The sequence below is a fragment of the Charadrius vociferus genome, unplaced genomic scaffold, assembly GCF_000708025.1.
Source record: "Charadrius vociferus isolate BGI_N301 unplaced genomic scaffold, ASM70802v2 scaffold162, whole genome shotgun sequence".
NCBI lineage: Eukaryota > Metazoa > Chordata > Aves > Charadriiformes > Charadriidae > Charadrius > Charadrius vociferus.
This window is the reverse complement of record NW_009647236.1, coordinates 685,703-701,576: the sequence shown is the minus strand read 5'-3', so window position 1 is coordinate 701,576 and position 15,874 is coordinate 685,703. Positions and strand designations below refer to the sequence as shown.

Below are 15,874 nucleotides of genomic sequence, written 5' to 3'. Positions count from 1 at the left end.
CAGGGGCCGGGCGGGCTGGGGACCTCGGGGCGAAGCGCGGGAGCGTTCGAGGAGGGGAGGGTGTCACTGCAACAAACTGGGCACGCTGCAGAGGCGTAGGTTATCCATGTCGTACAGGGGAAAGACAAGGTAGTTAACGAAGGCACATAATACAGTCCGCTTCAGCAAAACAAGCATGCCACAAGCGCGCAGGCGTACCTTGGAGAGCTTCTTCATCCGCGAAGGAAGACAGATGGAAAAGATAAACAGGGAACAACAGCATAGAGGACAAAGCCCTGCTTTCTGTTTTTAACAGCTCAGCTAGCCAAAACACCCACTTCAGATTCTAAGAGAACAGGGGTAGTTTCATCTCTCCCCCATGATGTGAATATCAGCAGCAGTTCTGGGAAAATTCTGCACTACCCCAAAAACACAAGTCGTTGTCCATCCCTTGCAGGACAAGTGCTAAGTAGCACCATACACAACAGTTAACAACAGGCTTTTCTAAGTTGCTTTTAATTTCAACTTAGGAAAACATACTGACAACTACGGGTGAACAGTCAGAGCGGTTACAGTAGCATGAACATGTGCAATATTTCCTTCTGTCCATCAGGAGTGCATCTTTTATTTTGGGCAACATGCACGCACTCTCAGAAATACTTTCTCTCCATGTTCTCTACATCTCTACAGAGAAATGGATCACAGCTTGGGAGGCTGACTTCACGCAAAGCGGTGCCAGTGCTCATAATCTCAGAACACACACACACGCACCCTCTCCAAGGCACCCAATACCCATGTCCCTCTGCCTCTCTTCTCACAGGAAGAGGTCATTGGCCCAGAAAAATTGGAAAAACAGCTGGTGGTAAAAAGGATTAGGGAGTCATGTGTGGAAGCAACCACCTTCCGACCAGTCGTCTTCCTTCGCAACAGCCGAAAACTTCTGTACCTGTCTTTGTCCTGCAAAAGTAATTTCTGGCCCAAAAGATGAGCACATGCTCTCATTCCTGCCATTAAAGCAATCTCTTAAGCTTAAATGGAAGCAAAATCCTTCAAGAATACTGCTGTCATTTCAGACAATTTTATTTGAATCAGTGTAAGGAATGGTCTAGTGGAACAGTCAACATAGTTAAATCCTCTTTAAACCAAGCAGCTCAAAGAGCTTATTTTTTAGAACAAAATTTACCAAACCAGATACTAGTAGCAGGCTCTTCTGCATTTCAAAGCCCAAGCACCAGTAAAATACAACACACATTTTTTCTAAAGCAGTTATTTTAATGAATTGACACTTAAACGATGTATCCATCTTGCCACTCTGTAGACCAAAGGTTACATGCATTAAAGGGAAGAGAGGCATACTTAAATCCTTAGTTGAAGACTCCTTGCTGCAGAAAACAATTCCCACAGCAGACTAACCATTTCCTGCATTAGTATTGAAAAAATACTGAAGAAAATATTTCAGTAAAGATTTCTACTTAGTAGCAATATATAAATCTGTTGCACTGGAAAAAAATAAGAATAAGCACTGTCGATATTTGAAACAGTCACAGCATAGACATATTTCACTTTAACATGTAGTTTTGCAACTGCAGCACAAAATCCGTTACTTCCCCATCACTTCACATCCAATGAAGTACATTTCATGTACTCCTTGCAGCTTTGAAAAAGCTATTTAAAATATTAAAGGGGACTTTAATCTCCATTTTACTCATTTTTTAAAGGGGAAAAAAACAGGTTTTGCTGAGTGAAAATTTTAATCCATTAAAAATAGTTTACAAAATTTGAGGATTGACTTACTTTACCAAAGTAGGAAAAAGGGCTAACTAGCAACCAGTCGAAGAATTTGGTTCCGTAAGTATGTGCACAACTGGTTCATCAAGTCTCTGTTTTGTCCTTCAACCCAATGCATTTCTACTAAAACATCATTTCCTTCTTTCTTCACATTCATTAAACACTTAAAGAGAAAACATCTACTAGTTTCTTTGGTACTTTGTTCTTTTTCAACTGTCAGATTGCTGGCCTCCTCTGAAGGGCAAGGTTCCTTCTTTGCATTAATGGAACCTTTGCCAAGTGACATTTCTGCCCACTTTCCTTCTGTCTCCTCCTCCTTCATGTGCTCACTGTGGTCTTCTCTAGGAGCAGATTCTTCCATAAGCTCATCACCTGTGTTCAAGTGGACAGCCTCATCAGGTGCCATAAACCCTGTTTCAGAGTCTTCAGTCTTGGGGTTTTCACAGTCTGAATTGTTACTCACACTCTTCTGACTGTTTTTTTCCTCTTCCATTGCTTGCAGTGTATCTTCAGAAGCCCGAGGAAGTTCTCGTAATTGCCTTATTCTCTCTCGTTTCTTTCTCCTCAAATGAATCCAGGAGTTTTCAATGGCAGTAACAAACAGGCTGACTTCATCTTTTCCACATGGAACACGTTTATGCTGAACCTATTGCAGAAAACAGCAGAACTTCATACTATCCTCTCGCATTTATGCTTTCAAGTAGGATGCTGTTTTAATTTAATACCGTACCTTCAGATCTGTGAGAATCTTCTCTACCCAGGCTCTAACCACAGCAATAGCTTCTACAGCATCCCAGCCCATAGCTGCAGCTTTGATGGATAACTCTTTGACTGTAGAAGCCAAGACCATAAATGTAATTGGTTTTCGGGGTTTTTCCAATTTTCTTCTTTTAGAGGGAGGTGACTAGAAGAAGAACAAAAAAAAAAAAAATACAAAGCTATGCAGTATTAGTGGGATGACTTTTGTACTCAGAAGGCATGAGGATTAACAGCGTAATGTAAGCCACTAAACGGTCATTGAAATGGCCTGTGTTTCACTTCACTCCAAAGAGTTTTAGGTTAAAAACAGCTAAGAGGATCAAGCACTTCACACTAGCCTGATGGACAGATGGAGTTTATCTTCATATATTAGGCAAAAAGCTTCATTGGTTCCTTCACACTATTAGCTCTCTGTGAGCTGAGAAAATGCAGCTGCTTTTGGGAATAGAGGTCAAGTGCTAATACCCACATTTTGATCCAAGCTCACTGAAGGTTTACTTGCATCTCTGGTAAGGTTCGTTATTGTCTATACCTATCTTACAGTACATGTACATCTGGATCCAAAAAAGCAACTGGCTCACATTAGCTAAGGTGAATAAGCTCCACTTACATTCATGTAGACAAGACTGCGCTAGACATGTTCATGTCTATTTGGTAACAGAATTTATAGGGTATATTAAAACCAATATCTCAGAGGGAAGCTTGAAGTTCAAATCTAGCCAGAAACTTTGCACATTTTTAATACTAAATTGCTATTTGAAGCATGTTACAAGCAACCCTGACTTTCACTGAAACCCACAGGAAGTTCCTGCACAGGCTTCTTTTTTCCCTCCCTAAACACAGGTCATTTATGAAGTGCATGTAACTACTGCTAACAGACTAGCAGCCAGTTACAAAATCCCACGGTCCATATAGCCCAGCGCGTCCAACGTTCCAGTGTGAAGAACAGTTTGTTTCACAGCAGCTATAGCTCATCAGGCCCTTCCTCAAATAAGAGGCACAGACAATCACAAGCAAAACAAAATTAAGCCACTTACAGGTACTTGTACATCATCATAGAAACTCCATGCCAGTGCCCATCTCATGGTGCGTCCTTGGCAGAATTCAGTATGAGTAACTTTAGTAACCTATGCAAAGAAGCAACACAAAACCTCATTTTATATTAATAAACAACATTGGTTTACTGCACACATTTTCAAATTAAAAAAAAATTACAAACTGAGATTCCTTCTGACATGGCTCATGGATGTCAGTGCCAGCTGAAGCTGGTCAGTGCTCAAGATTTCCCCCTCTCTGCTGTGCCATCTCTATGCCCTTTCAGACCTTCAAGTTCAGCAACACACAACATAACCCTTTTTGTGCAGCGATCCAGCACACTTAGAGCACACATCTGCATTCTGATTCTGCAAAAAGCACATCCTTTCTCCTTGTTCAGAACCTGCTCCTGTCCTACATTTGAATACTGAACCCATTGCTGTAGCAAAGGAACACAGAACAAAGGTAATGAAGGGCTGGGAAGCCAAGCCACTCACTCGCTGTCTGCAGATGGCAGAAATGCACCCAAAAACGCTTCTCTATCTTTGCCCCCAAAAAATTAAGTCTGAACTTAAACCACCTTTAAATATAAAGCTCAGATCCAATGCTAGTGTTAAGTAGTCTTTCCACACATGGAGGCTGCAAGGCATTTATGTATAGTATGGAGAATGTGCTAAATACTAGCAAGGATAAATATCAACCACCCCAGCTCACTCTGAATTATCTCCTACAGAGCATAAGCCACAGGTCTGCACAGAAAAAAAAAAAAAAAATAATAATCTTACTTTTGAAAAACGCCTTCAAGAAGAGAGATGAAAAGGTGTCTCTATCCTGGAACTTTTCCTGCCTTTGAATTCTTAATGCTATACAAATTTCCAATAAACACAGCAAACATCAAGACAATTTTGATCAATGGGTGGACTTTTTGGAACATTTATGCTGCATCCTAACCTACACCACAACACAGCCTGTGCTTGGTTACAAGGAAAATATTCCCACCTCTATTACAACAAAGATTACAAACCTGAACAAAATGAAAATGGTAATTTCAAGAAAAATACAAAAGAAAAACTTAGCTTTTCTATGCAAGGTTTGCAAGGATTTCTCTCGCTTTACTAAGGCTGAGGTACAACAGTTCAAGGATAGGGAATATAGTCAGATACTTGAAATTTGGTGCCTAGCTCAGTATCTGCTTTTGGCGTTAAGTTTAAGGATTCCCTATGGCCTGTAGTTCATCTTTCTGGGAATTGGTTTCACCATGCAGTCTCTTTCCTTCACCTCTCTACCAAATACAAGGGCAGATCTCACAATCACTTTCTTTGTATGGAAATTAGAGAAGATTACACTTCTTTCAGAAAGCCATAAAGTCCTTTGCACAGCCTTCTTGCATGAGATAATAACACAAGGTTTGATTTTACTTGGTGCCAGAATTGAACACAAACAAAAATTGCTGCACTTTAAATAATAACCTTTTCTTTTATCAACCAAATTGCTAGATTTCATGAAAGAGAGCTATAATTTTTTTTTTTTTTTTTTTTTTTTTACAATAGCCCTGTTAGGGCTATTTTAAAGCAGAATGGACAAAGACATGCTTCTACACGTGATAAAGACAACAATCTGGAGACAATATGTGCTACTTATCTATCAGCTTTGAATCTACAATAATTAATAACTCAACTGATTTGAGTTGTACCCTAACAAGGACTTGCAGTTTCTTCTTGTAAATAAAAAACTCAGTAAATTAATTCAATAATAATTACCCACATGCATCAGAACATAGCATATATTGTGTCAAACGTATACAGAATATACCTGGACTATATACAAACTCACCCCCTGGATTCGAAGTTCCTCTTTCAGTGGTGCTAAACTGCATTTCTTCCCCAACATGCAACTGTACCATCTGCAAACAACACATTAACAAAGCTTTTTACAAAGCCTTTTTCAAATGCAGATCAACTGAAAATGGCAACTACCAGAAAGAACTACTTGGATCAGAAGCCTGCAAGAACAATAGGATATTTAGAAACAAAACAGCAACAACAAAATAATCACACTCTTAAACAGAGACTAAGACATAGTACAGCACGAATCAGAACAGAAGGCCCAAAGTAAGACCAGACAGGAGAATCTTTTTGAGTTTTTACAAAATTCGTTTAGTCTATTATATAAACAGCGCCTAAACAACCAAGAATCCTGTTTCAAAGAGTGACTTCAGTCATGCGGAAGATGTCACCCTTTACAATATCTTTTTCCATTTCTGCACTTGCTTTGGAGAATGAATCAGAATAAAAAGCAATATTCAACTACTGACAAGCATTTGTGTCTCAGAAGCAGACCTACTGACTACCACTTCTGCTCATTTGTAACTCATTATCCAGGTTTCCATCACCTAATCCATATTTCATGAGGAAACCAACGGGTAGGGAAAATTAAAGAAATTTATTTTCCCCACTTCTGGTTGAGTTTATCCTTTCACCCAGCTCCACTTCAATATCTCCAAACATTACACCCCTGTTCTTCATCTAAGTTACTATTCAAGATCTACAACCTCCTCTTCCATACATTTTTGATGACTGGATCCAAAAAGGTTATCAGTGGTATTAAGAGACAATTATTTAAATTGACTTCCTGCATAATGCAATATACAGAATTTCAAGCAGCAGTACTTAAACCCCAAAATTTCTAGCAAAACTAAACCACACACCTTTCCCAAAATTATAAAATATTGAACCTGTGACTCCTAACTGAAGCAGGGATGGGGGTAAATAAGTCAATATCACCTCCTGGCCCATAGGAGTCTCTATGCTCATTACTTGCACCCTTTGACAGAGTTGCCAAGCCTTCTCTCTAACAAAATAGGAAACAGTATTTTAAGTATATTGTTCTTTTCGTAACGGATTCTCCAGGGTAGTTCATCAAAAACATGAACTGAATCACTCCTACTCCCCAAACACATGCACACACTCCTTATTTTTCCTAAATATGGTACACAGTTAGCACATAGGTACATTCTATGTCTTGCACCATCAATTTATCAGATCAAGAGATACCCTCCTCTTTCCTAGAGGAGTGGTGTTACCAGGAGGAGCCATATAGGAATTATGCATTCCTCATAATTCCACATCACCTTTTTAAAGCAAAGACTTCTTGCCTTGAGAGTAACATCAGTCGGTTCTCTACTACATTTGCCACTCCTTTAAAGGTCATCAAATAGCAACTTATCAAAAGCAAGTTTCCCCACACACAGCACGTGGAGCCAGAAACCATGTTGCTACTGCATTTCCAGAAGTCATCACAGATGCATCCCCTGCCCCTACCTTACAGAACCAATTAAGTCCTCAACTGTGTACTTTCCAGATAACAGTATTTTACACGCTACACCCCCTGCTCCTGTGGAAAAAAATCACACTGGTGGAATAAAACCACTACATATCAGAAATAATATGTACAAAGGATAAAAAAAAAATGCAGCTGTAAGTAGAACATTTGAAATATATACATATATACCATCACTTTCTCTCTGACTTGCCTCCCCTCACCAATTGCATCATCGACTAAATTCAGAACTGTTTCAGCTTGTATTTAGCTGTGAAAAAACACTACATTTTAGGCATGAGTAAGAGTATACACAGGTAAAAGCTTGTCTACATCAAGAAGCCTAAAATAACATTCTACTTACAAACTTTGACAGGAACAGCAGTCATTTTTCAGTATCCTCACTGGCACAAACAAGATTGCTAAAAAGTCTCAAAAGTTTAATTCTTCTGGCTTATAACCATATCCGAACACCACTCTGCCATACTATCAATCCCTTTTTATATTTTATAAGATTTGGAGGATGACAGAGGGATGAAGGTCATTAAAAAAAAAAAAAAACAACCAACAACAAACAAAACCCCCACGACATTTCAAGGTTTGCAAAATTGCAACCTCTGCAGAGTCTCAACTTTTTTTCTTCAAAGCACTACAAGATAGAAGTGCTTCTAACAGAGCCAAATGCAGTTTTGCTTTGTTGTGTTCTTCCAAAACCAGAGCATATTCTCCATTTTTTCAGGCCCATTACTAGAAAACAAACATTCTAAAGAAAAACTTTGGTATTAGACAGATGAAGATGAGGTTCTAATGTAATGCTCTGCCTAGAACGGTCTAAACAAAACAAAAGCAAAACACTTTTCTAATATACAAAAGGCAGGCTGTATTTCCTTTGCTTAAGGCACTAATGAAGCTGTGGTAATAGATAAAATTTTGGCAGCTATATTTTAGAAGGATATTTAAGTAAAAAAAAAAAAAGAGAATCTTCCAGAAGAGCTAAAGGAATAACGTACAGCTCTGGGGGAGCGAAAGTCAGATAGTCAGAAACCTGAAGATGTGCAATCTGTTCATCTTGTTCAAAAGGTCTCACTATGATTTTTATTGCAGCTTATGTTCATCCCAGACAGCATTCAGTACAACAGTGCCCTTTAGTAGGCAAAGCTGTAAGTTACCAAAATTCAGCCAGGAAAAGACAGAAACTTTCAGGTAATGAACAGATAACTAGGCAATGTCCTACATCCTCCTCCATCCCAGAAGCCCTTAAGAATCCACCCTGACTGTCTTTGGCAAGTACGTGTGCTAATTTAGCTGCAAGCTACAAGTGTCACTCATGAAAGATTTTTGTCCTTCCACCTTTAAATATCTCCAATGATGAATTGTAATTGTTTGATGCTCAGGAACAACTAATTTTACATAAACTGAGACTGATTACTGATGTGTATATATCATTAAACTAACCAAAGCGATACCACCGGACCACAGCTACACTCCTTACTTAAAATATCATTTTCATATGATTTCTGCAGATAAAAGGTGGGATATTTTTTTAACAAAGCACTTACCGTAACCTCTTTTTAAGTTGTAGACTATCATGAATAATTCTTTTGACAAATTCTAGTTCTCCTCCCTCAGCCATGATTTCTGTGATCCCTCCTGTATTTACAGAACTGGGAGGGGGACGCCGTGGATTTCGAGAATTTACTCCCTGGATAAAAAAAAAAGAACATTGAGATTAACATTTAATGAAATGTTAGGCTGCTTTGTACACTACTTGCTCCCTCAATCTTTAGTGGGTTGCAAGCATCACCACTGCTAGTTATCCTCCCCCAATCAGAACCATGAATAATTGGCAAAGATACATTCAAAATAAGCACAACTGAGTGGAACTCCCTACGATCTCAAACCTAGGGAAGTTACTTGTCACACATCAGTATCCTGCTAATATGAAATATGCAGTTCCAATACATGTAAGACATGCTGGTTACATGCATCTACATAATTACAATCTATAGTGTTTAATTTCAACACTTAAATCTTTTTTCTACTGCCCTATATTATAGAGTTAAGTTTCTGACTATACTTAGTGGGTATTGCAAGAACTGTTCCGAACGGTATGATATCACTTAAATCACTAAGGAAATGAAAACACAGACAGGCACGATGCCAGAAACTAATTCCTCTGTACCACTGTTATGCAACGGGCACTCTATTTCAGTTTACTAGCTGTCTACTTTCCAAACTCATTCTGTAAGACAGTAAGAACTTATGAAAAAATTCTACAGATCATCCTCCACTTTAGGAAGGGTAACGGTTAAGTTTTGAAAAACTCCTTTGGGGTGGGGGGGAGAAGGAGAAGACTTAAATCCTATTTCATCATGATTTGGGATTTTCCACTCAACCTTCCCTAAGGAAAGAGGTTAAGTTGTTGCTACCCTCCCACTCACCGAACACTGAAGTACATGCAACATTTAGTTTGTTAACTTACCTTCGCTTCCAACTGGTTAGCAAAAAAGGGGGGGTTACACATGCAGAAATCATAAATGATCTCAGATTCTTCTTTCAGTGCATCCATTAGAAGAGTCTTCTGTGGTACCTTAACCACTAATAGAAAACAGGAATTTGGTCAGTAAGGAACTTCAGATTTTATCTGGCATGCCATTTATGTTTCGTGTTTATTGAAACAATACATTGTATAAAAAACATACTTTCTAAACAATATTTTCTACAAAAAAAATATAACAAATATCAGCATCCAAATAAAGACTTCAGGTTAAGGATTAGCATACAAACAGCTCCTATGTTTATACACAGTAGTAGAATTAAATGAGTCAGTTTAAAACAATAGGAACTGCTTGATACTGAGCTCTCTGATGCAACTACAAATACACTTTAAGCCCTTCCAAAAATTAACACAAGTGTCAGCTAATTACCCCACAGGCTCCTCAGAGATAAAGAAATCCTAGTCTAAACAATTTATTTATTTACAGATATGGAATTCTAGAATGGTACTCAAAAACATGTACTGTTTGGCCTTTCCAGAGTGTAACACTAAGAAAGAGAAAGACTAAGGTTAAGCTACCTTCACTGAAGCTATACAGCACCAAGACTAGCTTTACATCTAATCTTATAATAAAACAGAATTACTGTGTTAACAAAACTATGCATCTTGCACAGGAACTGTAGTCTTACGATTTTGAAAAATCACAACAAAAGAAAAAGATTAGAGTTCCTTTCTGGAGAAACCTTCTACATACTACAGTCCACCAACTTATTATTACTCATCACAAGGACGAAGGCAAACATCCCACATAGATCTCCACTGCATTTCCCCAAAGGCTATATAATTCCCTTGGAAATTGTGGTCAGGTCCTGTCACACATCTTCTGAAGACCACAGGAACTCTAGCCCAAGGAGCAGGAATTTAAATATGCACGAAGTCTAATTAAAGCATTATTACAAGCAGGAGTTCTTGCAGAATTTACCAGTCCTGCAACTTATGGATGCTGCATATAGAGCAAAGATATTTAGAACAGAGGCAGAAGGCATGCCTCTCTTCCTAACATTTACTATTAGTTTATCATCATCCTAAGAACACAAAATTGTTCAGTAATTGCCAGCGACCCTAAGTTCAGGTTATATACAGCAAGAATAATACCTAAAACACCCACTACCTTTAAAGCTGTAACTCACAAATATTTCACAGTACAGAAGTTTATAGTCAAGAGCTAAACAAATTTTAAATCCTATGAGATTAGAAGGGTAGTTCATTTTGAAAAATGTATCAACACATTGTTCCCTGTTTTATAATCCTAAATTTATAAATTAAACACTTAGCCCTTCTCCTTATATTAAGTTGTTCCCACTTAAAATTGTTGACATTAAAGTGTGATTCTTCCTTATCTCTGTAGATATCTGTTCCCCTGCTTCTCTTGCAACATTAAATAATGGTAAATGAAATTGGTAATTACTAATTAGAAATTACTAAATACAAACTACTAGTCAAATTACACATCACAGTCCAGGCCAAAAGTTCTTCAGCCAGGCATTATATCCATTAGACTGATGGTTTTCAGGTTACAGTCTTCTAAGAAATCACTACATGTCTCCATAATCTGCTCAGTGCACTGAGGTGTAACACAGCAGTTGCTGCTGCACACAGGAGACATTTACTTATACAAATGCTTTGAAATACCCAGCTCACGGTTATAGTATTTCACTGCCTTTGTCAGCAATACCCTTTTGAATTTGAAGGAAGAGGAAAAAGAAAAAAAGAAAACAGAAAAGAAAACACACAAAATTAGTTTTTATAGTAGAGAAAGCAGACAACGGGTCTAAGACGAGCAGAAGTCTGCAAAAAGATCATGTTAATCTGAGCAGTAACACATGGCCTACTGTACACACTTTCTAAAATTACTGTAAAGTTATTTAGAAGATGACATCAAAGAATACCACATTCCACCTACATAGCTAGCTTAATTGACATAGCTTTAATTGGCAGTATTGGATTTCCTTTGGAAATAATAAAGCAAATAAAACAAACAGGAAGCAAACAATGTAATAACCATGTTGCAGAGCAAGCCTAAATTACCTTGCAAGTAGGCTGAAAACTTCCAGAGTTCAAGTTGTTGAAAATCTCTTATCCTACCATTACACAAAGGGTACTTATATTTTTATAATTGTTTTGGTTTTTTATATATACCAGCAGACAAATTCTGACCATCATCCCATTCCAGTAAAACAGATAACTCTGAATACCATGTAATTTTTTTTCAGCACTTACAATCAATCCCCAGGTTTATCAAGTTTCTGTTTCGCACATATAGGAGAGATTCCCTTTGTAAGACAGTTACTGCAAGCAGTGTTTCACTTTCAGCCAAAAACACATTACTTTTTCATCCTCTGGTGAAAAAAGAAGCTATAATGCAATTAGTAAATCATCACGACATTACTGCTGTTTTTACTATCACTGAACTATTTTTATTCATTGAAGTTAGAAGAACAAAGACTATATTCCAACATGACCTCCAAATGAAGCTGTTTGGCAAAAATTTCCAGACAGACACTTAGAACATGACAAAAATTTAATTTGCGTGTTTTTTTTTTCTTTTTAAAGCAACCCACAACAAAAAAAAAAACAAACCAAAACAAAACAAACAAGGGTATAGAAAGATTTCTAACCTGACTCCAAAATGCCTTGCTAAACAAGTTACCAGCTACAGTAGCATACTCAGCTCTAGCTAAACAATTCAGGCCCCGAAATTAAAAAGTGGCAGGGTGGATCATTACCAGGCAGCATCTGGCTACGTGTACCACCAGTGGTACTCCCTTGCCCGTGGCTCTGGCCACCAGCAATCAGTCATTCACTCCCGCTTATCATCTTGGGCACTACAGCTTCACATAAGGCGTTTTCCTTGCCAGAGTTTTTTCCAGTATAGTGAAACAGCACCACACCACTAAAAATCCTATGATGGCAGCAGTAACAGAAAACTGTCATTGTTCTCCACATAAGGTTCTGGGTCTTCAAGGCTGACACGGAGGACAGACCAAGAGAACAACATTTTGGTAAAAAGGATATTTCCAACATCCAGCAGAAGTAAAGTTTTTCTTTTCGAGCTGAAGAGTGGACCTGCTTTTTAGTGTACCAAGCTCCCACAGAAAATTCTCCAAGGTCAAGCCTGGCATACTGCTACTACCACAGACAGACACTGTTAGGACTTAATTCAGAAATATGGATGAAGGACTCTCTCAGTACAAGACACATGTATGTGGCAGTGTCACGCCAATTATCCGAGGGGAGCACTCCAGGTCTCCTAGCAGCAGAAACAGCATGAACTCTAAGTAATACTTCAGTAACAGACAAAAAAATATGGAGAGAGGTAAATACCCCAGGGTGAAGTTTAACTTCCAGATTCTTGTTAAGAATGAGTAGTTCTCTATCCACACATCCCATTCTAGACAAGCTGTGACTTCCTGGCTTAAGCATACATAGACCTTAGTCAACATTCTGGCTCAGCAAGAACAATAGAGCATGTGTTTGTCAGGTATACAGATTCTGATATGCGACTGAACATGGCAAAAATACATCACAACATCTGTATGCTACTAAATACCTTATTGTATCGTACCTTTTATAAGATCAGACAAGTTATTCTGTTCCACATTCTTCTTGGCATAATTGAAGCACATATCATCCACTTCTGTTGCGAGAAAATACCAGCCATTCAAAGTTGCTCCAAGTAATGGGTATATGCAAGATGCCCCTGTCCCTGCAGAAGTGAAAAGCCATGAGAAAGGCAAAACAAGTCTCTGCTGTTAAATGCGGCTGTTAACTATGTACTTTTTACAACAGAGAGCGCTAATTTCAAGAAAACATTGATTACTAATCATCTATTACTCAGTTCTTTAGTGAACTTTATTTTCTTAATTTGAAATACAGCAATGTCAAAGATGCACTTTTGAATAAAATAAAGAATACTCTGGAATAAATTTTCTAATAAATGATCAGCTTTCTAAGCTATTTTTTTCTCTATGACAGTGATTAATTTGTATAGTGAAAGCCAAATATATCCTAGTTTTACTAAAAAAAAACCACACGACATCACAAATACATTTTTCTTCTTCATTTTTCTACTATTTACCACAAATAATTTACTTTGACACATACAGCAATGACAAAAAAAAAAACAAAACCAAAAAACATTTCTGTTTCATCAGACTGTCTTTCCCCAATGCCCGAAACAATCAAAGAAACAGAGGTGCCAATTAAGATATTTAAAAAGATAGCCAGACAGATAAAAACTTGGTAACAAAGAGAAGTATATGCTAGCACAAAGTAATTCCTTATAATTATGGCATATCTGGTGATCACACTACCAGTGACAGTCAAATTTAGGATTAAAGGGAATGGATACAAGAAAAGGGAAAGATATTTCACCACCACAAAACTTGAGTTCAAAGACATATTGAGAGTCTACTGTCATACTGACTTATTTAAACATAAATAAGTAAATAAGTCTGCCAGTATACAAAAGCATGCAGTTATTTCCAGCACTCCTGTAACACTCCTTTTGGACAAGGAACTCTGCTTTGCCAGAGTTGGAACATCAATGCTCACTGCAAACCCAAACTGAAGACTTCTCAATATTTGGAGGACTTAAAGGATCTCCCTCTTCTACCTAGCCACCTACTGTGATGAAGTTCATACAAACTGTTTTCAAAAATGTAACCTAGTATCAAACGCGTAGAGGCTGGCTAACAAGTTTAGATGTTATGAAAGGAAAGCAGCTGTGCACACACCGTGTGATGACATAGAGATCAAAAATTCCATTAAAAAAAATCATGCTAGCCAACACCAAGCAAACAGTAATGAAAAAAATGGTATGGTAACTGAGATTACTGAACCCAACCTTTGAAGTCAGTAACTTTAAAGTTTTAATGTCAAACATTAAACACAAGTTAGAAAGGAAACTCCAGCTTCTCCCAATTTCATTATGGGTTTACTTCAGCACAAAACAATGTTCAAAAAAAGCCTTTGAAATCATAAAGGAAGATGCTATTGACAAAAACAAAAGATATGAACTAAACTCAAATGTACGATTGCAGGTGCCTTTTAAATGACCATACAGATTCACCAAAATTTTATTATCTGTACATGGAATATAATTTCTTGCTCCTAGAGAGCTTGCCTTTTTTTTTATGTCTAAGGAAAACCAAATTACATGCATCAGTGCACATCTTACAAATTCACATCTCTACTGAATAACTGTTTACTTTCATCTACTGCTTAATCCAGATATTGTCCAGATATTATCCAATAATCCAGATACTGAAACAGAGCAAGTTGCAACACTCCTAGACTTGTGCACTAGATAGTATCATCCATCTATGGATGCTTAGTCCAGTTTAAAAGAACACTTTGATGTCAACAACATACAGGAAAACTTTGACCATCTACAACCAAAGGACAGCTTTGTGAGTATTTGCCTCAGTTGCTAATTAATCTTCTTTTACAATGTAGCTCATGAAAATAGCTGCATTGAAAAAAAAAACCCACACCAAAAAAAATATCAAAATTTAAAAAAATAAGATCATTCATCTGTCAAATACACCTGAAACCACAGAATAACTTTTACTAAAAGGAACACTAGAAAATTTTGCTATGCAGCTCACAAACTCTCTCGTGTAGACATCCAAAAGCAAAATTAATAAATTGCTAATATAACATAATTCACTAGTTAGAAGACTGAGAAGAAATACCATCTTAAAAAAAAAAATCCTTTAGAATGACATTTTTGCCTGTTACTGGCAGCATAGTTTTTGTATACCACACAAAGCTATTCGCAAAAGAGTTTAAGGCACAAAAAGCCAAATAATTGCCTGCTACAGTCATTCGTGTGTTTGTGCAGAGAAATCCTACCCACGGAGAAGCGAAACAAAATACCAGTGGAGTCAGATTGCCCATTTCACCACGGGAAGCACAACTCAGATTTTTCTGTTTCTCAAACCTCACGTTTCCCTATGGATGCATAACAAATTTTATCAGCTAGTTTCATTGGCAGCAAATAACAAATATAACTTTTTGCGTTTCCAAGTACCTATGTCGATGCCTCGCCTCAGGACTTGCTTGTCAGCACCCTGATGACCAATGAGATCCTCCACCCAGTGGATGTAGTTCAACCTCAAGGGAACGGTAGGAATAAGCCTTTCCACGGGGATGTCGATGGTAAGCCCAAAATCCTCCTTCAGGAGGGTACACGTCAGGGCTCTCACCGCCTCGGGGTCCTTGAAATTCAGGCTGAAAGGCACAAGCAGCGGTTACGGGTGACAGCACCCTCTCTCTCGCCGCCCCCCGGGGGCGGACGCACACACGGCGCTCAGAGCCGCTGCGCAGCCCCCCCGGACGCGGCCCGGCCTACCCCACCCGGTCCTACCGCGCCCGCTCTCCCTCACGACGCGCTCTTTCCCGCCGCTCCGCCAACGACCGCCGGGCGGGGCCGCC

The 15,874-nt window shown here is 38.3% G+C and overlaps 2 protein-coding genes across 2 annotated transcripts in view; both read right to left on the bottom strand.

Moving 5' to 3' along the window:
* POLQ (polymerase (DNA directed), theta) overlaps positions 1-216 on the bottom strand; it is a 57,884-nt gene extending 57,668 nt beyond the window's left edge. Inside the window, exon 1 of the mRNA XM_009879939.1 lies at positions 78-216. Within this exon, the coding sequence (XP_009878241.1) occupies positions 78-216 (139 nt within the window). The remainder of the gene's footprint in view (positions 1-77) is intronic.
* Positions 217-1,266: 1,050 nt separating this feature from the next.
* The window catches only part of METTL16 (methyltransferase like 16), a 16,240-nt gene continuing 1,632 nt past the window's right edge, over positions 1,267-15,874 (bottom strand). Inside the window, exons 2-9 of the mRNA XM_009879938.1 lie at positions 15,471-15,670; positions 13,002-13,142; positions 9,362-9,477; positions 8,439-8,581; positions 5,395-5,464; positions 3,564-3,653; positions 2,498-2,671; positions 1,267-2,413 (exon numbers count right to left, since the gene is read on the bottom strand). Coding sequence (XP_009878240.1) covers positions 1,796-2,413; positions 2,498-2,671; positions 3,564-3,653; positions 5,395-5,464; positions 8,439-8,581; positions 9,362-9,477; positions 13,002-13,142; positions 15,471-15,670 — 1,552 coding nt within the window. The 3' untranslated portion in view covers positions 1,267-1,795. The remainder of the gene's footprint in view (positions 2,414-2,497; positions 2,672-3,563; positions 3,654-5,394; positions 5,465-8,438; positions 8,582-9,361; positions 9,478-13,001; positions 13,143-15,470; positions 15,671-15,874) is intronic.